This window comes from Aythya marila (genome assembly GCF_965140915.1).
Source record: "Aythya marila genome assembly, chromosome: 18".
Classification (NCBI taxonomy): Eukaryota; Metazoa; Chordata; class Aves; order Anseriformes; family Anatidae; genus Aythya; species Aythya marila.
In genome coordinates, this window is record NC_139059.1 from 3920360 (window position 1) to 3943364 (window position 23005).

The 23005-nt window shown below is 61.6% G+C and overlaps 1 protein-coding gene across 3 annotated transcripts; it reads left to right on the forward strand.

The window, feature by feature from the left end:
• Nucleotides 1-105: 105 nt before the first annotated feature.
• Nucleotides 106-13118, forward strand: SPATA20 (spermatogenesis associated 20; the record flags this gene model as incomplete). 3 transcript variants are annotated; one of them, XM_082774649.1, is made up of 17 exons in its annotated part: nucleotides 106-137; nucleotides 910-1047; nucleotides 1193-1257; nucleotides 1586-1740; nucleotides 1845-1988; nucleotides 2226-2427; nucleotides 2508-2638; nucleotides 2719-2823; nucleotides 3271-3345; nucleotides 3470-3682; nucleotides 3814-4006; nucleotides 4609-4777; nucleotides 5042-5250; nucleotides 5345-5544; nucleotides 5631-5711; nucleotides 7931-8145; nucleotides 9093-13118. In XM_082774649.1, the coding sequence occupies 16 exons, from the start codon at nucleotides 106-108 to the stop codon at nucleotides 8099-8101; spliced, it is 2283 nt and encodes a 760-aa protein (XP_082630775.1). In that variant the 3' UTR covers nucleotides 8102-8145; nucleotides 9093-13118. The 3 variants fall into 3 exon arrangements, with proteins under 3 accessions (XP_082630775.1, XP_082630774.1, XP_082630776.1); XM_082774650.1 differs by lacking the exon at nucleotides 9093-13118 and adding an exon at nucleotides 7030-7135 and having other exon boundaries at nucleotides 107-137; nucleotides 7931-8069; XM_082774648.1 differs by having other exon boundaries at nucleotides 7931-13118.
• Between the last annotated feature and the right edge of the window lie 9887 nt (nucleotides 13119-23005).

Consider the following 23005-nt stretch of genomic DNA (forward strand, 5'->3'; position numbering starts at 1 on the left):
GAAGCCCCCCCCGGGCTCCCCACGCAGCCCCGGGGCCTTGTTTGTGGGTTTGGCCCCGCTTTAGGGCCCGACCCCTCCCGCCCGGCCGGGCCCGCCCCCGCCGCCATGTTCGCGGCGCCGCTGCGCAGGGCCCGCAGGTACCGGGGGGGGGGGGCAGCGGGGCCGGGGTCGGGTCCCTTGGGCACCGCCGTGGCCCTACCGGGACTTTTTTTTGGGGTGGGGGCGGCAGCTGCGGCCCCAGCACCTCCCCCGTGTGCCCCCCGTCCCTGGTGAGCTGCCCTGATCCTGCCCCGTGCTGCGGGCGCTGCTCCCTCTGCATCCCCCTGCATTTCCCCTAAATGCTGCGTGTGCCCCCTGCAGCCCCTAAACCCCCACCCCCGCACCGTTTGCATTCCCCTAAATCCTCCCCGTTTATCTGCACTCCCTGCATTTCCCCAAATCCTGCCTGCACGCCCTCCACACTGCTCCTGAGTTCCCCTAAATCCTCCCCGTGTCCCTATAACCCCGCACCTTGCGTGGCTCTGCGTCCCCCTGCTCCCCCATCCTGCACCCCACTTGCAGCCCCCCATCCCCAAACCCTGATGCCCCCAGCCCCAGCAGGCTCTCACGGGTCCCCTCCTGCCCCCCCTGTGCCACTTGGCTGCACCCCATCACCCACGGCCCTAAAATGCTGCCTTGGGTGGGCGCTGGGGCTGTGAGGGGGGGGCAGAGCCAAGGCAGAACGTGTGGGGTGATGGGGACCCCCTTGAGGGGCTTCTGCCCTAATGCTGAGGGTTGGGAGCGTGCTGGGGATGTGTCACCCCAAAAAGGGGGCACCCAGGTGGCTGGGGTTGTCACGGCTCTCTTTGGGGTGAGAGGGGAGCAAGTGGGGCTGTGGCTGTGTTCCTGCCCATCCCATCCCTCTCTCAGGTCCCTGTTTCTGACGGGCAGCATCGCCATGGCCACGGTGGGGAGAGCCAGGCCGCCCGGCCCCCCTCGTTACACCAACCGCCTGATTAACGAGAAGTCCCCCTACCTCCTGCAGCATGCCCACAACCCCGTGGACTGGTAAGAGCTCCTCTCGTCTCCTTGCTTTGTCCTCCCTCTGCCGAGGCCGATGTGCTTGGGGTGCCCGAGCTGCTGCTTCTCGGGAAGCTTCAGAGGAGCCCAGAGGCTCTGCCCCCGCCACTTCCTTCTTGTCTCCCCTCCGCAGGTACCCTTGGGGTCAGGAGGCCTTTGATAAAGCCAAGAAAGAAAACAAGCTGATCTTTCTGTCAGGTGAGCAGAAACAAGGCGCGTTTAACACCCCTGAAGGAGCAGATTAGCCAGGCTGCGTGCGGGTGGTGGTGCAGGTGAGGATGCTGGGCACCGATTCTCCTCCAGCAAGAGATGCCGCGTGCTTTTAGGGCCCTGGCTGTATGGAGGCTGCATCTAGGGGCCTTTTGGCCACCTCAGTCCTCAGCTTTGGAGCAGGAGGCACGCGTGGCCCGTGCTTTGCTTGCAGGAGGCTTTTCTGCCACAGCAATTTGTGGGGGCACGCAGCAGCCTGGCTCGTCTCTGAGCGACCCCCCCGGGGCCTCGCCTGAGCGGGTGGGCTTGCTTGCAGTGGGCTACTCCACCTGCCACTGGTGCCATGTGATGGAGGAGGAGTCCTTCCAGAACAAGGAGATCGGCGCGATTATGAACGAGAACTTCGTGTGCATAAAGGTGGATCGCGAGGAGCGGCCAGACGTGGACAAAGTGTACATGACCTTCGTGCAGGTAGGAGAGGAGCGGGCAGGCTCTGCCCTTCTCCCTTTGAGGCTCGTAGCCCTGCTCCAGGAGGGCCAACGTGGGGTTTTTGCACACCCCGATGCCTCCTTCAGGCTACCAGCGGTGGAGGTGGGTGGCCGATGAGCGTCTGGCTGACTCCGGACCTGAAGCCCTTCGCAGGGGGGACGTATTTTCCTCCTGAGGACAGCGCTCGCCGCATTGGCTTTCGGACTCTGCTGCTCCGCGTCGCAGAGCAGGTACGGGGCAGGCAGTGCTCAGGCAAAGGGGGAATGGAGAGATCACTCTGGGGGTGCAGGAGGGAAGAGGCACGAGGAGCAGTGGCACAGAGAGGGTGTCAGAGCCGTGGCTGGGCTGGGGGTGGGTTTGGGCTGGCCTGGGGAGGGCACTGAGAGCTGAAGGTGCAGTTTGGGGCAGGGCATGAAGCAGAAAGAAAGGGAAAAAATTGAAGTGCCGATTTTTTCCCTGCATCACAGTGGAGGCAGAACAAAGATGGCCTTCTGGAGAGCAGCCAGAAGATCCTGGAAGCTCTGCTAGCCATGTCCCAGATCCGCGTGCAGGGCCAGCAGTCACCCCCGCCATCTGAGGAGGTGCTGGCCACCTGCTTCCAGCAGCTCTCCAACTCCTACGACGAGGAGTACGGTGGCTTCTCTGAGTCCCCCAAGTTCCCCACCCCAGGTCAGTTTGGGCTCTGCAGCTGAGCCGTGCCGGGGGGCAGAGCCCGGCCCTCAGCCTCCCGCTCTGTCCCTGTGTTGCAGTGAACTTGAATTTCCTCTTCACCTACTGGGCCCTGCACCGAGCCACCCCAGAAGGGGCGCGGGCACTGCAGATGGCTCTGCATACCCTCAAGATGATGGCTCACGGGGGCATTCATGACCACATTGGGCAGGTAGGAGGAAAGCCCTGCGGATAAACCCCAGGAGTGCCCAGGAGGAGGGCAGTGGGGACACATCTGCTCGGTTTTTGCAGGGGTTCCACCGCTACTCCACCGACCAGCACTGGCACGTCCCTCACTTCGAGAAGATGCTGTACGACCAGGGGCAGCTGGCGGCCGCCTACAGCAGAGCCTTCCAGGTGTGGCCACCGTGCTCCTCTGTGGGGTGTGCTCAGCGCCCCGAGTTCGGGCTGGGCTGGGGTGTGAGCAGTGTCAAGGCAGGGGCCCAAACGTTGCCCATCTGAGCGCTCCCATCCTCCTCTTTATCCACTGCCCTTCATCCAGACAGGAACGCTGCACGAGCCCCTGATAGCTTAGCCCCTGAGGAAAGGAAACTCTCTGCAAGAGTCAGCACCACGTCCTGCTGCTCGGACTGTGGTGTAAATCCAGGGCTGCTACCCAGTGCCTGTAATCCATGTCAGAGATCTTACCCCAAATAGCCCCGTGTTTAACGTCCCTGCACATTCAGGCGTGCCTCTCCCGTTTGCCAGCTCTTTCCGTCGGGGCCGTGACATCTTGCTGTGTCTCTTTCCTCCCCGTGCCCGTTGTGGTGTTGCAGAGTGCCATCCGCCTCATCTCTCCCGCAGATCTCCGGGGATGAATTCTTCGCCGACGTTGCCGGGGACATTCTGCTCTACGTCTCGCGGGACCTGAGCGACCAGGTGGGTGCTTCCCCGAGCTGGGCCAAGCGAAGGGGGTCGCTCACCCCGTCTGGGACATGATGGAGTGCTGCAGACCGGGGATGTTGTACCAGCAGCTGGGACATCTCTGCTGCTTTCTCCCCAGGCCGGAGGTTTTTACAGCGCAGAAGATGCGGATTCCTACCCGACTGCTGCATCCAGCGAGAAGCGAGAGGGGGCTTTCTGTGTCTGGGGGGCCGAGGAAATCCGGGCTCTCCTCCCTGACCCGGTCGAGGGGGCTGCTGAGGGGACAACCCTGGGAGATGTCTTCATGTACCACTACGGGGTGAAGGAGGACGGCAACGTGAGCCCCATGCAGGTGAGGGAGAGCCAAGACCTGCCCGGTACCGCGAGCATCGCTGCGCACAGGGGACATCAGAGCCACTTGAGGCACACGGGTCCAACCCTGCTTGGCCAGGAGGTGTTCCTAGAACGGGGCTCTCCTTGCAGGACCCCCACCAGGAGCTGAAGGGCAAGAACGTCCTCATTATCCGGTCCTCCCTGGAGCTGACGGCCGCCCGCTTTGGGCTGGAGCAGGGCCGGCTCAGCACACTGCTGCGGGACAGCCAGCACAGGCTGCGGGCAGCCCGGGCACAGCGGCCACGGCCCCACTTGGACACCAAGATGTTGGCCTCGTGGAACGGTGAGCAGGGTCCTGGGGGGGGCCTCAGCCCCATGCACCTTCGGGATGTTGGTTTGGTTTGGGTTTGATTTGGTTTTTTTGTTCTTCTTCCCCTGTTGCCAGCAGAGAGCAGCAAAACTCTTTGCGTGGCGCAGCCTGCTCGGCTGGGCTGCCAGGGGATGGGGATGGGGGCTCAGGACCCGGGTCCGGGTCCGTGCCCGCTGCTGTGTCAGCAGGGTGAGCACAGGTGGCTGGCTGGCTGTCCGAGTGTCCTGCAGCGGGTGATAACCGCAGGGTCACAGCTCCTGGGGCTGGAGCCTGAGCTGGATTTACAGCGTGGAGCCAAGTGCTGCAGGCAGCAAGACTTTCTTAAGCCCAGTTCCTGCCCACAAGCTGAGGCTCAGCTCTTGCTGGCCTTGCAGTGCTCCTCCTTTCCCTTCGGAGGTAGCGAGTGACTTTCCCCGTGGTTGGAAGCGAGTGGAAGAGCTGCTGAGCTGCCTTTGGCCTGCCTCATATATCAGGGGGGATGAGCTTCACACTGAGCATCATTTAAAGGAAAACGAGTGGCACCCGCTGCTCCCTGCTGCCGCAGCCCCTCTGAGCCTGTCCCTGTGCCCACGCAGGACTGATGATCTCGGGTTTTGCCCAGGCTGGGGCAGCCCTGGCCAGGCAGGAGTACGTGAGCCGGGCAGCGCAGGCGGCCGGCTTTCTGCGCAGGCACCTCTTCGACCCGGCCAGCGGGAGGCTGCTGCGGAGCTGCTACCGGGGCGAGGACAGTGCGGTGGAGCAGAGGTGAGCAGTGGTGCGGAGCGTGTCACCCAGCCCACGGGTTTAAGGTCAAATCGTTTGCATTCCTTGCCTGCCAAGCTGGTAGGAGCCTTCCCGTGCTGCTGCTGGACCCGCACTCAGCCGGGGCTGAGCCATGCGGTGATTTGGCACAGCCACTGCTGAGCTCGGGAGGGAAATCCCACATCACAGGTGCTGGTGGGGAGGGCTCTGCCCTGCTGGACCCGCAGGGTTGGAGGCCCTGATGTCCTTCCCCGCCTGCCGTTGCAGCACTGTCCCCATTCAGGGGTTCCTGGAGGATTACGTCTTCGTCATCCAAGCTCTCTTTGACCTCTACGAAGCCTCCCTGGACCAGAGCTGGCTGGAGTGGGCCCTGCAGCTCCAGCACACGCAGGACAAGCTCTTCTGGGACCCCAAGGGCTTCGCCTACTTCTCCAGCGAGGCTGGCGACTCCTCTCTGCTCCTCCGCCTGAAGGACGGTGAGCTGGGGGACCTGCCTGTGCCCTGTGTGCCCCGGGGAGGGCAGGGGCGATGCCCGGCGTGGGGCTGACGGTGCTGCTGTGCCTCCCTCAGACCAGGATGGAGCAGAGCCCAACGCCAACTCCGTCACCGTCACCAACCTGCTCCGAGCTGCCTGTTACTCCGGCCACGCCGAGTGGGTGGAAAAAGCCGGGCAGATCTTGGCCGCCTTCTCCGAGAGGCTGCAGAAGATCCCGTTAGCCCTGCCAGAGATGGCCCGGGCCACCGCCGTCTTCCACCACACCCTCAAACAGGTAGGGCCGGGGCTGCTGAGCTGTGCTTTGGGGCCACCAGAGCCCACCGGGACCAAATCTCTGCCATCTGTGGTGTCTCTGGACAGGTGGTGATCTGCGGAGACCCCCAAGGAGAAGACACGAAAGAGATGCTTCGCTGCGTGCACTCTGTCTTCAGCCCCAACAAGGTAGTGAAAGCATCCCCGTCCTCGTCCTGTCCCTCCTCCCTCCTGGGGACCTCCCGTCCTGTCCCCCTGGTGGCAGGGGCACCGCTGAGCCCTGCGTGGCTCTCCCGAGGCAGAGAGGTGGCAGGGGTCGAGGGGCAGCGCTCGTGGCACTGCTGGGCCAGCTCCATCTGCACCTGCGGCTGAGCTGCAGCGTCAGGCTGGCAATGGGGCCAAAGTCCCAGTTTTTGTAACCCAAATGGGGAGAGCTGTGCTGAGCTGAGCTGTCAGCAGCGCTTCCTTCACCTCTCCTCGTGTCAGCACAGCCCACAGAGGCTGTCCTGCGGACGCCCAGCAGCATTTAGTGGTGCTGTTGGAGGACACGGTGCAGTGACCAGAGCCCCCTCTGCCCACAGCACCCCATCCAGCTCCCCTGCAGCACTCCCTCGCTCCTGGTGCTGCGTGCGCGCCCTCCTCCCGCTTTATTCCTCTCCTTTGGAAGGATTACAGCGAGTGACCCAGTTTGCAGGCATGGAGAGCGCTGCGCTGCCAGCAGGAGCCTGGTGCTGCCTTCCTGCAGCCGCTGCTGCCCATCCGAGCGGGCTCCTGGTGGGGGGCGCCCGGCTTTGGGGGCTCGGACAGAGCCAGGAGCTCAGCAGCACCCTCGCCGAGGCTGGGACCAGCAGGAGCAGCCTGGCTGCTGCCCGCCGGGGTTGGCTGGAAAAAGGGCTTTTCCTTGCTCGTTTTCCCATCCTCATCCTCTCCTTCCTCCCTCCTTCCCCGCCCGGCAGCGGGAGCAGCCCTGAGTCACCTCCCTGGGGACGTGGCTGCGTTGGGGACCGGGGCTGCGGAGACGTCAGCGCCGCGTCCCCGCCGCCCCCGCTCCCCGGTGCCGGCAGGGCGCCGGGGGCCAGCCTTGGCGGCGGGAACACAAACAATTAATTAGGTCGCTCCAGTAATTAATTCCTTACAAACCTCACATGGAAAGCCTGGCCGTAATGAGAAGCCGATGGTAAAACGGCTTTCAGGGCGCCGGAGCCGCTACATCTGAACCTGCACCCGCGGCTGGAGGAGCCCGGGGCTGGAGGTGGCTGCTGCGGGGATGCAGCGGTGCTGCCGGGGCTGAGGACCCCACTTGGCTCCCTGTGACACTTGTAGGGCCATCAGCGTGGCCAGATGCCACCCACCCCTTTGCTGGCATCTCCGTGGCTGCGTTTGCCCCGTGGGGCCGGGGTGCTGGCAGCAGGATGGGGCCAGGCAGGCTGGATCCCGCTCCCGGTTGAGATCTCGGCCCCGTTAATGGTCTTTAGGGTAATTACGGAGGATCCCATTATCTCCTCAGCCGCGGCGTGCGAGCTCCCTGGCTCGCCTTTATCCCGGCCCCGCAAGAGGACCTTAGGGAGCATGTGAGAAAAATGAATAATGAATTTCAGATTGGACGTGAATTGGTAATTAATCACTCCTGGAATTAATTCCAGACAAAGGCGAGGAGGGAGGAGGGCAGGGAGCGCGGGCTGAGCCGGCGCTGGGACAGGGCAGAGGCTGAGGGGAGACCGGGGGGGTGCGTGGGGCGGGACGGGCGAGCTGGGGACACGGCCACCCCCTTGGGGACACAGGGCAGGGGCAGCCCGTGCCAGGCAGGGGGGTGGCAGCGGGTACAGGACGGGGATGTCGGGGATCTGCAGCCCTCGGTGGCGGGCTGAGCACCTCGGTGCTGGGCCAGGCGCCGCTCGGTGCCCGCCTGCTGCTTCCAGAGCCCCCAGGGGGACCATATTTGCTCGCCCCTCGTGTCCCCGTGCTGGGGCCAGGCTCCCGGCCAGCTCCTGGCCGTTCCCATTGTTAGACCGCAAGGCCTGAGGCTTTAACAAATGTTTTCTTATTCGGCAAAAGCTAATTATCCTGGCAGCCCCGCCGCTGCTCCTGCGGCAGCTGGGAGAGCCCCCAGCCCAGCGCTGGCTGAGTTTTTTGGGAGGCAGCTGGGGGGCACGAGGAGCCGGGTGCTGGTGCCTGACCCCAGGACAGCTCCTCCAGCCTCGGGCTTCATCCCGGGCTGCCCCCATCCCCATCACCCCCCCTCCAGAGCTGCTGGGGGGCTGTGGCTGGTGGGGGACACCCAGACTGCACCCATGGGGATGTCACCACAGCACGGGTCCCTGGGCTTTGTCCCCCCTGTCTTTGGGTGGCACAGGGGGTACCAGCCGGCTGTGCCCCCCCCCCCAGCTCTCCCTTTCCTTCTCCTGCAGGTGCTGATGTTGGCAGACGGGGACAGCGCCGGGTTCCTCTACCGCCAGTTGCCTTTCCTTTCGTCCCTGGAGAGGAAGGACGGGAAAGCCACCGCCTACCTCTGCAGCAACTTCGCCTGCTCCCTGCCTGTCACCTCGCCCCAGGAGCTGCGGGGGCTGCTCTGCCAATGAGCCCCCCCCCCCCCCACCCCGACACCCTGTTTGCCAGCAGGAGGGTGAGGAGGAGATGGATGGACACCGGGCTGGGACCTGGGAATGTGTTTGGGAGGGACACGCATCTGAAAGTCACGCTGGGCATGAGCTGGGGGGCTCCTGGCCATGGCTCAGCCCCTCCTGGAAAGCATTGGGGCCTAGGGGGGACACACCACAGCCAGCTGGGGGGGACAGAGCCATGGCCAGCCTGGGTGCAAAGCAGGAGCTGCTGTGGGTGGGAGCCACGGGGAGCAGAGGTGCTGCTGGCCGGGACAGCCCCTGGTACCTTTGGGGGGTGCTCAGCCCCGGTTCCCCAGCACCCCAAACCACCTGGGTGCTTTGGGGGGGCACCTCCACTGCACCTGCGCTCGCCTCGTCTCGTAGAGGGACAAGAAAGCAAACGAGACCCAAATCCCGGTGTTAGCGTGGGAGTCAGATGGAAAAACTGCCGTCCTGGCACCTGCCTCTGCTTGCGGAAAGCCAATGGCAGCCGAAAAAATAACCCACAACTGGCCTTGGGGGCAGCGTTAGCAAAAAGGGAGGTTTCCTCTGAGCTTTCCCTGCAAAGCTGAGGCTGGACTGAGGGTCCCATCCGTCCCCATGGGGGCTGCCCGCATCCTGCTGATGGGGCCCTGCTGGTGCTTGCCACGAAGCAAATCCCCTACGAAGGGATTTTGGGAGATGGCAAAAGGCAGCGGCTGCCTTCGGAGCTTTCCAGTGGGTCGTGCCAGGGTTCGGGGTACCCAGCCAGGAGAAACGCCTTTTGAAGTCAGAGAGGAATTTTGCACCTCATCTCGTGAATACTTTCTGTGCTTGTGGAAGGGGAGAGCTCCCCCCCTCCCCGTTGGTTTAAGAACTGAAGTGTTTCTGGAAACCCAGGCGAAAATCGCTGGCTTCAGCAGACGGCTGCTTGTGCGCTGCTTCTTTGGATTTGGGGGATTATTTTTTTTTTTGGGTGGTTGTTTTCCAGCTTGGCACCTTTGCTGTGGGGTTGATGTGACGTCCCAGAGCGATGCTTCCTATCCTCATGAGCTCTTGGAGCAGATCAGTGCCAGGAGGGCATTGCTGAGAGCCAGGGAGCCCAGGGCTCGGGGCCGGGGTGACCATGGAGCCGTGTGGGTGCCCCCGACCCTGGGGTGCGGGCACGGGGTGCCTTCATCCCGCACCCACCTGCTGGTTCTCGCGTCTCCGTAAGCAGCCACTGGGCAAAAATGTGCTGCAAAGGGCCTGTCAGGATTAATCGGGCTGACCAGCCAAAGAATAAATAAAAAAGGGAGGTTCTCCGTGACAAACAAACGCTGTTGTGGCACTTGGTCCTGGGGCGCTGCCCTGCGTTTGGTGACGGACATGGGGCCACACTAGGGAGGCTCGGGGGGCAGGAGGCAGCACCCCTCAATTGCTCCCTCTTCTCTCCAGCTGCAGAGCTGTCCAAAAAAATAAAAAAGCCACCACAAACTGCACTGAGCAGCCCCCGTGTGTTACTTTTTCCCCACAAACGCTTGGTTTTGTCATTAGGCTGCTCAGGAGGGAGCGGGGGCACCAGCGAGACGGCGGGGAGGGGAGCAGGGATTCCCTTCCTTTGCATTTTATTTATTTTTTAAACCTCCTCATCTGCATCTCTCTCCCTTGGCCGGGGCACACAGCAGTGCATCCCCTCTCTCCAGCAGCCACCAGCACTCCAGGGGCTGAAGCCCCTCACGCCCCATTGGGGTCCCCATGGATGCAGCCACTCCTGTGCCCCGCTGTGTGCTCCCCGTCCCCCTCCCACACCCCGGGGGCTTCCCTCCCTGTTTTAATGAGGCTTTCTCCCTAATTAATGTTCTCTGGTGTGGTGCCATCGGTGGCTGGTTCAGGGTCTCCCCGCTTTTATTCCTTCAGTGCTGTGATCCCGATGGCTGTGGGAGCTCTTTGCCACTTGCGATGCTGCGTCTGGGGGAAGGAGAGCAAGGAGGGTGTTGTAGGGCCCCGTCAGCACTAACTGGGACTCTTCCCACCCCAAAATTCCTGCAGGGCTGTATGTGGGTGCTGTTCATCCCCCCCAGCTTCCAGCCCCTCCGAGGAGAGGGAAACCAGTGAGGTTTCTGCTCCCTGCACGGGCGGCCGATGGCTTCACGCCTGAGCGCCCCATTGCTGCACGCATGGGTGGGCAATTAGGCAACACCTGAGCACCCAATTAAGCAACACCCGAGCACCCAATTAGGCAACACCTGAGCACCCCATCAGCTCATGCCCGAGCAGCCGATTAGCCCGTGCATCCCTGCAATTTTGGGCATAAATGGGCAAGTTTTGGTAGCTGGGGGCTGCAGCGGTGCTGGTGCGGAGGTTGAGAAGCACTGGTGCTGTGCTGGAGTGATGGAAATGCCTCATTGTGCCCCAAAACGTTAGAGGAGCCCCTGGCAGCTCAGGGCAGGTAGATGTAAGGAAGGGCTGGGGGTGGGAGGCGTGGGGCTGGAGCCCCACACGTGCGAGGAACCGCTGGGTGCTGGGGCCGGCTTTCCTCGCTCCCCCTTCGCACCCCACCCAGCTGTTCGTGCCATCCAGCTCGAGCGCCGCCAGCGTTTGTGAAAAGCAGAATTTGCAGCTGAAGCTGTCAAACACTTGCTCAGTTGTTGTTATTTTGTGTTTTTTTAAGCCGACTTTCCACGTGAGCGGGTGCCAAGGAAGCTGGAGACAGGGTGAGCGGCTCTGCCCTCGCCTGCGGGTCGGTGTCGGGATGGTGCTGAGAGCAGCTCCCACCTGGGAGCACTGCACCAACGTCACTGCTTTACCCTGGGACCCTCAGCCACAAGGGGTCTTTCTGAAAAGCAAGCAAGGGATGGCTCAAGGAGCTCCCCCCGTGCCCCCAGGGCCGGGGGAGCCGGCGCTCGGCCACCCGCACGCAGCCGGGATCAGGCAGTAGACACTTGGCCACGGCACAGCTATTAATCCTGCACTAATACGGTTGTGGTATTTACTGACCACGGCAACTATTGCATTAAATCTAAATGAAATGTGCGTTTTGGAGGCTTTGCAGAGGCCGGGGGAGGGCGTTTGCAGAGGGCAGTGTCTGTGCCAGGGAGGGGGGCTCTGGGAATGCAGCAGGATGGAGCCTGCTGCGGGACGTGGGGTTTGGTTTCCTCACCCTGCTCCATCCCCACCACCCGCAAATCTGGGACGGGCTCATGTGATTATCTCCAGATTAAAGGCAGCTAATTTAGTTTGTGCTAGAGGCCGGGTCGGGTCGATGTGTTGGGGTGAAGCACACACACGAGGACTCGCTCGGCTCTCCGTACGCCTCAGGGCAGGCTGCGCATCCCGGCAGAGGCTCCGCGGGGACCTTGGCGAGGTGGAGACGTGGGAGCTGGCAGCAAGTGATCCCCGGGGCTTTGCACAGCAGGAACGTGAGGCAGCACGAGCCCCTTGTTGGGTTTTTGCAGCTCAGCAGGCTGCTGTGACAGGCGTGAGCTGCGTCTCTGCGGGACTCGAGGCTCTGACAGCCGGCCCCCGCGCGTGCCGCCGCTCGCCCCCGCGCTTTCCGGGGACGTCACTGCCAGGAGGAAACCACTCCGAGCCGTGTGGTCCCCTGCAGCCATCCCCTACTGGGGTATAGAAAACTGGGAAAAGGCAGCAGCCAGCATGGGGAGCTCCTGTGGTGGCCGGCTGGGGCTCGGTCCCTCTCCCTTTTGGTCCCCTCCGGCAGGGCAGCGCGGCGGGAGGCAGGGTCCTTTTTCATAGCTGACAGCCCATGAATATTTATAGCAGCAGATTAAAAATGTCCACCGCATCCCAAATTAGGCACGGGGCCCTGGATAGATCCAGGGTGCTGGTAGCGGCGGCACTGATGTCAGCACGGGGGTGACGGGGCGGAGGGTCCCGCTCCTCTGGGGACACGGTGGCTGCTCTTGGGTCCTGCCATGGGGCCAGATCCTGCTCCCCCATGCGATGCCCAGTGTCTGCTTGGGATGCTGTACCGCTCCATGGCTCTTTTTTTGCCACCACAAGCTTTAAAACTCAAGTTTCTGTGGCCGGGCTGGTGCAGAGCTGTCCGTGCACGACCGCAGACCCGTTACCTCCCACCCTGGGAGGAAAACGGGCACGAAAGGGAATCCGCGTTTGGGTGAAGGAATGGAAATTAGAGGGGGAGAAGAAGGGGACCAAGCTATTTCCAAGCTCCTAAGGGGTTGGCAGGGACAACAGAGCAAAGAGCAAAATCTAATTTACAAGGAGTACACAAAGACAAAAGCTCTGGACGGCGTCCTGGCCAGATCCCAGCCCGCGTGCCGACGGAGAGCCGTGCCGCGGGGGCTGGATGCGGCCCTGCAGCCGGGCACCAGCCCCGTGTCTGGGGGGCAGGATCAGTCCCGTGGGGCAGGGCGGCCAGCAGCCCGCAGGGAGGCTGCTCCAGGAGCCGAGCTCTTGCAGGGGAAGGTCTCCAGGAAGGTCTCCAGCCCGCCCCGGTGCGCCAGCATCACTCACACCGCATCACCCAACACCTCCCGGGTCCTGCCCTTCCCTGCACGCGATGGAGAGGGAGCAGGAGGGGAATCGCAGCCCTGCTCGAGCCCCCGGTGCCAGGCTTCATGCCTGACCCCACACTGGAAGGGCTCAGCTGTTTCTGTCTCCCCTCGAGCAGGATCCATCTGATCCAGCCCTGCCAGGGATCAGCGCGTTCCCAGCGGGGGCTTCTTCAGCATCCTTCAGCCCGCCGCTGGTCACCAGGGCTGGGTGAGCAGCCTCCTCCACCGGCCACCACGCCGGGAAACGCTGCCATGATTAGCATTATTACTGCTAATCATCAGCCTGCTCGCAGCCGCCGTGGCTGGGAGCTCAGGGAATTAAAACCCCGGTCGCTGATGCTGCGGGTTGGATCCTGCTCCGGGTCCGATCCTGCACCAGGGCCGTGGAGTCGGATCCCCGCAGGTCTGGGGTCTGTGGGGCTGCTGGCTCTGAGGGAGCAGGATTAGAAACGGGATTAAGGGATTCTGGTCACGAGCCTTGGCAAAGTTGTAATTTAAATTTAATTTAAATTCCAATGTTTTTTTTTTTTTTCTTCTTTTTTTTTTTTTTTTCTTTTTTTGCCCTCTCTATTGCTGTTTTCCTCAATAAATGGCACGTTCTTCATCTGTTGGCAAAACGAGGCCATTCCTGCACGCAGCTCCCTTCGGCCAGCGCTGCCGAGGGGCAGGCGTGGAGCAGGGCACCCCAGCGGGGTGCGGGGACAACCGGGGGGGGACAGAAATGGGGGGAACAGGGCTGGAAACGTGCCCCTGGGGAGGGCGAGCCGAGGTCCCCACGGCCTTGCTGGGGCATTGCCCTTCTCCCAAGTTTGTTACTTCCCCCCCACACCCCAGGGTATGGTGAAGTTCAGAGCTCCCCCCTTCATTTGTTGCCATTTATCTATAATTTAGCCCGGTTTTTAGTTATATTATAATTGAGTTGCGTGTGTCACAGCGCGTCTCAAACAGAAAATATAAATATTTAACAACCTCCACTGGTAATAAAGATTCACATTTGCCTCATTCTGGTTCCCAGTACATGAATATTCGGCACCATGCTCCGTGGGTATTAACTTCATTCAGATTTATCCCTGGTTATGCAACGTAACATCAATGACAGATAGAAGCCAGACCTCAGAAGAAAAAGTAATCAAACCCAACAACACCGAGCCAATTTGGTGTCGTTAGCTCCCCTCGGTTGGTTAGCGGTGCGACACCTTCCTCCCTCTCATCCCTGGCTCCTGCGTGCCTCCGAGCACCGAGCGCTTGCTGCTGCGTTGCTGCAGGTGGGATCTGTCCCAGTCACACCAGTAAGGGCCAGTGGGATGGTGCTGGGCAAGGCGCCCGTCTCTGGCAGCTGCAGAAGTTGAAGCGTTCGTGCTCCGACCCTGTTTGCTCGTGGGAATAACCCAGGGGGGCTCCGTTGGAGCTTTTTTGGTGGCTTTGGGTTCCCAGAGCCCCGGCTGCACCCCAGCCGTGGCTCTCTGCCTTCCACAGACATTCCCAAACACATTAATTTCCCGAGAAAAGGATGGAAAGGGAAAGAAAAGCTGGGCTGGCACTTGTGTGGAGCAGGAGCAGCTTCATGGGGCCAGCAGCGGGCTCCCCGGGGGCTCTGCAGGGCTGCGCCCCCCTTCCAGCATCCCCGCACCCCCTGCACCTGGCTGCATGTGCCCACAAGTGCTGGGCAGTGCCAAATTCCTGCTTTTTTACCCCATTTGAGCCATGACCCCTGCAGCCCGCAGTGCCTGGTTAAAACCCCACAGTCGATCAGCCTGTGTCGAGGGGGACTCATTAAGCTAATTAGGACCCGTGTCCGAGGCCGGGCACGGCCGTGCGGTGCCATTCAGCCGAACGGGGCTGAGTCGGCTCAAAGCACCCAGGCACCGAGCTGCCGGCGCTGGGGCCACTTCTCCCATCCATCCCCTCCTGCATCCAGCACATGTTTTGCACTCACACGTGGACGTGCTTGCACTTTTGCACAAGCACACACTCGTCGTGGCACGGTGTCCACGCGCGCACCCCTTGCTCGCGCACGGCTCCGGGGCTGGGCTCGGCAGCCGCCTGCGTTCCTGTATATCACGGGGATGGTGCAAGCTGCTGAAAATTCAAAGTGCTGTTTTAATTATGTGCTGTACGGAAAGCATCCTGCCTCTTGGAAGAGAAGGCTGACGACAGGACTGCCAGGATATTTGCAGTGGCAGAAACCCAGCATCCACCCCAATGTATCTTTAAAAGGGAAAATGTCAGGTTTGTCTGTAAAATAATAACCAACAACCTATAAACAATGACATCACCAGCCACCTCGGTGCTGGGGAAGTGATTTAGAGGCGCCTTGCCTGTGCGAAGCGAGAACATCTGCTCTCTGCTGGAAAGAGGAGGAAGATCTCCTCATCAGCATTAAATTTAAATGAGCCATTCCTCATTTGCACGCTTCTGCGGCGCTCCGCTCCCTGCAAAAGGGTGACTGGGGAGCTCAGGTTTTGTTGGAAGCTCAGCGAGCAGGTTCTCCCTCGCTGGCTTTCGAGAAGTGTGTGGGAATAACGCTTTTCTACCCAAGAAGGCACCAACTGTGCCGTCACAGCCCCGCGAGCACCCGGGCGCTTTGGGGTCACTTCTCGTCCCAGCGCTTGGGGTTCAGCATCCTGACCTGCTGCACCCAGGGGACTGAGAGGCCAAAATCTCAGCGTCCCCATGGATGTGTCAGCGAAATCTGGCATTTTTGGTGAATCGGAGATCGTTTTTGTGTTAAATGAGGGCAGGGCGAGGCAGCTGTGTGCGGCACCCGGAGCTGCTCGGCTGCCCGCTCCCCACCAGCTGCCTGCGTCGCGAGCTGCTGGCAGACTCCGGCGTGCTCCACATTATTCTTAATTATATTTTACTTTAAAGGGCCATTAATTACAAAGATTTCCCAGCAGAGGTCTTAAAGAAAAAAAAAAAAAGCGAGAGGGAAAAAAATAAAAAGCCCCTTCCGCATCAAGGGGTGGTGCGGGCGAGCTGGAGCGGGGGCATTGAGGGGGCTAAGGAGAAAAAGGGGGTGCAGAAAGCCCGGTGGCACTGGGGGTGTCCCTAATTTGTGAGCGTCATTGTGCTTGGTGGCATCTGGTGGGGACCAAGCCAAGCACAGAGCAAGGGCCCTGGCTCCTGGCACCCAAAATCTGGGCTCCTGCTGGCCCCGAGGGTGCCTGGAAGCAGGGACCCCACAGGCAGCCGCGTGCCACCAGCTTGGGGGGGGGTCTCCTTCCCTCCTGCCCCAGGCCTTTTCCTCCCAGCCCCCCGAGGTCTGCATTTCCCCATCCTCCTGCTGTTCATCTCCTCAGCAGAGCAGGAAACATCCACGCTCATTTATGTTCATTTAATATTCATTTATTTTAAAGTCATTTGGGTCATTTGCAGCAGGAAAAGCTGTGGTTTAGGGACAAGGGAAGGGCTGGGATGGGTGCAGCCCCCTCCCGGACCTGTCACCTGGGTCTGGGACGTGCTGCAGGGCTGGGATTTGGTGCCCTCACCCCCCAACAACAGCACAGCTCTGGTGAGGGGGGATCTAATGAGTCTGACCTGCAGGGCAGCCCCACCTCCAGGTCATCCACCTCTTCTCAATTAGCACTGACCCAGCTGGTGCCCATCAGTGCTGTGGGCTCTTCTGCCCCTGGCTGCTGGCCCTATGGGTGCTGCTGCGGTGCTGGGGGGGAAAAATGCTCTGTCTGAGGCTCTAAATGTGCAGGTAAGAGCTGGGGGGTGAGGGTTGTCCTAGGGGGGGGCTCTTGGTGGGCTTATGCCCGGGATGTGGAGGTGGGAGTGCTGCTGAGTGTCCCTGGCTGCTGTGGTTTTTCTGCATGGAGAGCTGGGGGTGATTTTCTGGAGCTGTTTGGGAGGGCTGTAGGTGACTGTGGGTGTGCTGTTTGTGAGGTTCCTCTTTCCCACTGAATCCACGTTTGCTGAGCAAGGTCTTGGCACCCTGGTCCCTCCTGAGTTGAGATCTGAGCCCTGCAGCCCGTCCCCAGCTGCTGCACTGCGGCCTCCTGGTATCTCACAGCTCAGGTTGGCATTTCTGGGCTTTATTCCCCACTTCTCCAGGGTTACCCTGAGCTGTGACGATGCCTTTAGAGTTCAGGGGGATTTTGGCAGCGCTTCCAGCCCTGCTGGGGACTGAGACTGGTGTGCTCGGGATTGCCGCTAACGGGCACCGCAGCACTCGGGGCCGTGGGGCTCAGCAGCAAGCTCCTCGTTTCCCTCTTGTCTCCTCCTGTCAGACAAGATTTGAAGATTCAATTACAGTGGGAGCTGCTGATAGAAGCGGTGCTGGCGTGCTGCTGGCTCCCAGCACCCGCGCTGCATGGGAACCAGATGAAAGGCGAGAGCAGCGCGAGGGGGTGGGGAGAGGAGGCACTGGGAACGGCGGCTCTTGATGGCTGACAAAGATCCTGGGAGGAAAAGGCAATAAACGAGGGCTTGGGGTGGCTGGGGAAGGTTTGGGAGTGTGGCACTGGAGCTGCAAACCCGAATCTGCTTGGGTGCCCATCACCATCCCATGTGCGCCCGGTGGGGCCAATTTGGGTGTCCCGATGGGCTCCTGCTTGAAAGCACCACGATGCAGCCTGCCTGAATGTGCCTGATAGAGATTTTTTGCCTAAAATCTGGCCTAACAGAGCCAGATCTCTGCAGCAGCAGTCACACACACGTGGCAAGGCTGGAGACTTCACCGTGCAGAGGGCTCAGCGGTGTCACGGTGCTGTGGGATGCAGGGCAAGCCCTCCGCAAAGGATGGATGCGCGCATCAGGCGGGGAGCTGTCTCTGGCAAGTGGCACAGCAGAAGGCTGGATTTCAGTCAAGATTTTTTTTTTCCCACCCCTTCTGAAGGCTGCCTCTTCCTTGAAAGCCGTGCTTTGTTTGTGCACTGACACTTCAGAGCGATGTGGGGACAATCTGGAGCGCTGCAGCTGCTGCTGCGCAGCACCGGGGCCTCTCAGCAGGGCACGGGGACAGCCCCGACTGAATTCACAGGGAATGCTGGAAAATATTCAGTAGGGCCAACATCCAGCACGGTGCTGGGTGTGCTCAGCTCCTTCCCAGGCTCTGCAGTGGGGTCCCTGGGAGAACAGCACATGGTCTTGGTGGAGCAGCAGGAATAACCCTCCTGGTTCTGAGCGACCTTTTCAATGGACCCGTTTGTGTCTTGGTGTCTCCATGTGGTGTTTGGGCTCTCAGCCCCAAAACTGTTGTGGGTGCAAGGATTAGTCCCTGAATTCCATATGGGGGGGGGGGTGTCTTTGTGGGGGTGATGGCTCTTTGCTCCTTCTGAGGGTCAGAGATGAGATCTGGCCACTAAATGCCCACCCACCTCCCGGGGGAGCTTTCACAGACCGATCCCCTCCCTTCCTGGTGTTTCCTGGGTGTAGTGGCAGTTGTTAAGGAAAATGAGGCTTTTTCAAGATAAAGGAGGGGGGTTGGACTGGAAAACTGGGTTCCACTCTCAATTATATTGTGGTCCCATCTGCATCCCAGTGCCGGGAGCCGGACAGAGCTCGGCTCTCGCTGTGCCCAGGCTCTCAGCTATGTCAGTGCCGCAGCCCTGTCCTTGCAGGCGTAACAGTTCCCAAACCTCAGCCCTGCTCAGGCACGGATTGATTGAGCACCAAACAGTCGAGGTGCAAATGTTGATCATGCAGGAAAGTGCAGGTCATCAGCCAAAAATAAGTGGTCCCCAGCTGGATTTGGTAATTCTGCTTCACAAACCAAGCGGATCACGCCAGTGGTGTCCGTCCCCCCTGCGCAGTGGTTGTGCTTCGTGCCGTAGTATATTTTCCCTACTTGTCTGCCTCTTTGGTTAATAAAGATGGAGAGAGACAATAAAAATATTCATTAAAAAGAACAACAAAAAAAAAAAAATAAAAGATGGAGCCCTGCCTGTAGCCTCTAGCAGCTGGGAGAAGCAATTGCTAAATGAAACCAAGACCTCCAGGGTGGCTGCTGGTGCTCAGGGCTGGGATTTGGGGGTGGGGGGATTTGGGAAGCCCAGAGCCCTGGGTGCCTGGTGGGGCCGTGGGATGCTCGGGGCGAAGGCCACAGCTGTGGCACCGCAGGGACGGCTGCTGCTGCGGGGCGGAGGGAGGAGGGCGAGGGAGCGGTGATGAAAAAGGGAATTAGCAATATAAGCTCTGGGAAAAAGCAGCTGTCGGATGGGGTTATGCGGGGTTAAGCCGTTATCTCGGGCTGTATCGAACATGAGGCTGGGCTCTCGCTGCTCCTCCCAGGTCATTAGGCGCTGTCCTGAGGAATGAATGTGCTGAAACCCTCAGGCTGGGGGCTCTTGGCGTGGGCGCTGATGGATGGGAGCACCACGGGGCGGCTGCGATGGATGGAGCCAGGGCTGGGAGGAGCAGGGGAGAGCCCCCGTGGGGACCTGGGGCTGTGTGGGGACAGGCTTGGTGGGAAGGGAGAAGGGCAGGAGAGGTGGGCAGGATGCTCTGTGCTGTCCCCATGCCGTTGTCACACCAGCTGAGATGCAGCAAGTGGCGTTTCTCGTGAGGTTATCACTGATGGGACGGCCCCGTGGCACGCGGTGTGTCAATGCTGGCACAGGGGTTTGGGGGCAGCCCTCAGAGCACTTCAGCAACACCCCGTGTGTGTGAGCTGCTGGTGGGAGCCCTGCCCTGCCCCAGCCCGTGGCACCAAGGCGAGACGTGTGTTTCCTCCCCTCTTCCGAGGCGTGAGAAGAGTGAGCTCTGTGCCTCGTTGCGATTTATCGCCCGGCCCCGAGCCAGATGCCTGGATGGCTTCAATCTGCAGCTCCCAGAGCTGATAGAAATATCACCCTGTCACATTAACATCACCCACAGCTACCGCAGCTGCGTGTCGGCAGCGGAGCAGCCAGAGACCTGCTCCCACAGGGCTGGAGCCCCTGGGTTGGGGCTGGCTCCATCGCGCCTCCTCCTCCTCCTCCAGGGGCTGCAGCTCCCCGTGGCTGGCTCTGAGCCCCCCTCACCGCACCACAGACGCCTTGGGTGAGCACCCACCCGCCTCCAGCTCCCCCCCAGATGCTTGTGATGCCTTTCCTAGAAGTACCAGCGAAATGCAGTGTGTTTTTTTTTGTGCTGAAAAAGCATGGAAATGGCAGCGGGGAGCACAGCAGGATGGCCAGGCTGATGGTGAGGCTGCTGCCTCCCTTCCCTCCTTGGGCATCGGGGGCAGAACGAGGTGCTCAGCTCCTGCCCCTGTGGTGCTCTGCGTGATTTGGGGGGCATTGTGTTAGCTACTGAGCTGTTGGAGGTACGGCTGGTGTTGTGGTGTGATTTGCAGCCCCTCCAGAGCCACCCAGCCCTAAAACTCCTGCCACCGCCCGCCCTGTCCCTGCCTCACCCCCATCCCTCTCCCCTGTGCTATCTTCGGTCTAATTAGGAGGCCAGGGCGGCGCGTGTGAGGCGAATGTGACCTCATTAGTTTCTTAGGCTGTATTGAAACTTCTTCTTCTCATTTACATCCCAAATCCCTGAACGCACGTCTCTGCTCTCCGGGGTCGCTGCTGCTGCTTTCCAACCCTTCTGGCAGGGCTCTGGGCCGCAGCCGCCTGCCCTCCCCCTGATCGCTTGCTCCACTTCTGCCTCGAAGCCGAACCCCTCGTGGGTTTGTGGGGGGCAAATTCCTGGTTCAAAGTGAGGGGGGGTGAGAAAGGCTCCTGGGGGAGATGCCTTGTGCTGGGGCGCTATCCTGTACCCATGGGGATGGGGTGTGGGGGGAGCAGCAAGCACCCCTGCCCTTCAGCGCCTCTGTTTGCTGCAGCACGCGGATGCCCAAATCCCCCTGGCTTCATCCTCCTGACGTTCAGAGGCTTCCTTTCAAGCTCTGAGGATGTACAGCCCCGTGGAGCCCTTCTTTTTCCATCCTAGTTGGAAGGAGAGCGCTCTTTGCAATGGGAAAGTTTGCGTGGGCTCTCCTGTGTGATGTTGGATCCCTTTATAGGGCAGGTACCTCCGAAAGCAAGATGTTTCCAGCTCTCGCAACGAGCATAATTCTTGAAAACGTACGCAATAAACAAAACGAGCCAAATGTAATTAAAATGGAGACAGCATATAATCTGGTAACCCACTTAGAGGCTCAAAGCTTCGGCTTTTTAAAAAAAAAATGTTTGCTCCCAATCCATTTAAATAAACAGAACGCCACACAAAGGCTCTCTGTACATTATCAGGACACAAAGAGAAGCGGATCAAAAGCAGCTGTGGCCGGGCTGTACATATGTAGCGAGGAAATTGCTTGATCTCACGTTGCACCTTGCACATGCAAATGCGTCTGTGGCCCTCGCTGTGCGCCGCAGCCGAGCTGCTGCTGCTGCTCCCCCCTGTGCTCTGCGAGGGGTGGCGGCAGGACCCCCGCTGGGCTCCCCCCTGCTGTCCCACCCCTTGTAGTGCTGGGAGATGGGTATGGCGAGGTGGGACCCATGGGTGGCCCCGTGTCACCCCTTGTGCTTGGTTAGGGTGCGGTGGGACCCATGGGTTGCCCTATGTCACCCTTTGTGCTTGGTTAGGGTGTGCTGGGACATCCTTCTGCGTGGCCTGGGGGGCTCCTGGGGTGTGATTGATGTCTCCCCTACAGCGTGAGGATGTGCTGGGGGTGCTCTGTGGTGTCTGCGTGTCCTGGATGCTGTGGTAGGTGTGGGGAGAGGCCAAAGCTGGCTGAGCTGCGCCCTCCCCGTGGGTGCGCACAGCAGTGTCCGGAGGGGTGAACTGCTCAGAAACTTGGGAAATGGATGGGAATCCTCTTCCTTACCGCCTGTGCCACGGGTTCTCTGCTTGGCCGGTGTCACACAGGCCGTGTGCTGCCACGTTGCGTCCCCCCAGGCTTGCTGGGGACCATCCTGGTGCTGTGGGGTTTCCATCTCCCCTCCCCAAACGCCGTCTTGCGGTTCTGCAGCACAGCCTGGCTGCGTTTGTTGGCCCTTGAAGTTTTGCCAACAAACGTGATTTGTCTCGGGCCGGGCAGCAGGGGCTGCGAATCCAGGATCAAGCACGCTCCTAGGCCAGCAGAAGGCATTTGGGGTCGGACGAGCATCTTCCCCTCGCTCTTTGGGGTGGCTGGGGCCAGCCGGGGGACGCTCGTGGTGGCGCGACGTGGGGCGAGGTGACGGTGGGGAGGGCGAGAAAGCTCTCCTTGAACTTTCCACCTATTTCCAGGTGTCTTCAGCTTTAGGAACCGGAGCCTGGGCTCAGCCTGGGGGGCGATTTCTCACCCCCACCCTCACCGGCACCGCTCCCCGGGGGCTGCTCGAGGCTCGGTGCCCGCCGTCGGGGCCGGCTCCCGCAGCGGGCGGTGTCGCACCGGCAGAGGGAGCTCCGGGAGCGTCCTCAGAGCGGGGGGACCGGGGGCGGCGGGGCTGGAACTCCCCCCCCCCCCCCCCCATGAGCCGGAGCCGGGGGCTGTGCCCGTCGGGGGTGGCTCTGCCCCGGAGTTGGGGGTCCCTGCTGTGCTCTGGGGGGGTCTGAGGGAGCGGGGTTGGATGTGGGGCGGTGCCGGTGGGGGCACAGCGCCGGCAGCCCCCCCCCCCCCAGAGGCCATCCCGGTGGTGATGGGCACGGCGGTGACCCCTCCATGGCCCCCCCGGGGGTTGCAAACCGTGCATGCCTCGCACCGGGGGGGGGCAGCCCCCGCTGCCAGCAGCCCCACGGCCTCCAGCACGGGGGTCCCGGCCTCCCACGGTGGTGCTGGGGGGGGGCAGGACCCTCATTTTCCCCCCACGTCCCCCCCACCCCCCCCAGCGCGCCCTGTGCGCCCCGTCCATCCGCGCCGGGGAGGGATGGAGATGGTAAAGGGGGGGGGGGGGGGCGCTGCCCGTCCAGCTGTGCAGCCCTGATTGACGGCCTCGGCGTCCAATGGGGGGGCTCGGAGGGGCCGGGGGGGGGGCCCTATTGGCTGGGGGGGGGAGGAGGAGCCGGGACTTGAAGTTGGAGTGAGGGCTCCAGCGGTGCCCAGCGCTCCGCTCGCCGCCCGCCCGAGCATCCTCGGCGGCTGCACCCCCCCGGGGGGCCGCTGGTGGGGGCGCGGGGGGGGCCGCCGGAGCCCTTCGGGAGCCTCCCCCGGGGGCTCAACCCCGGCTACTGGAAGGGGAGAAGGGGAAAAAGGAGAAAAGGAGGAGGAGGAGGAGGTGGTGGTGGTGGAGGGGAGGGGGGGGGGCAGAGCTCGCCGCCTCCCCTCCCGCGGCTCGGGCCCCCCCGGAGGCACGGCGAGGAGGAGCTACGGAGCCCGCAGCCGGCAGGGCAGGGCGAGGGGGGCCCGGCCCCGGCTCCCCCAGCCATGCAGCCCCGGAGCTGAAGCCCCCCGGCCCCGGCGCGATGGGCTCCCCCCTTTAGGTTTCCTCCCCATCCTCGGCTTTCCCCGGCTCCCCCCTTCCCCCGGGGGGGGGGTCGCGGCCGGAGG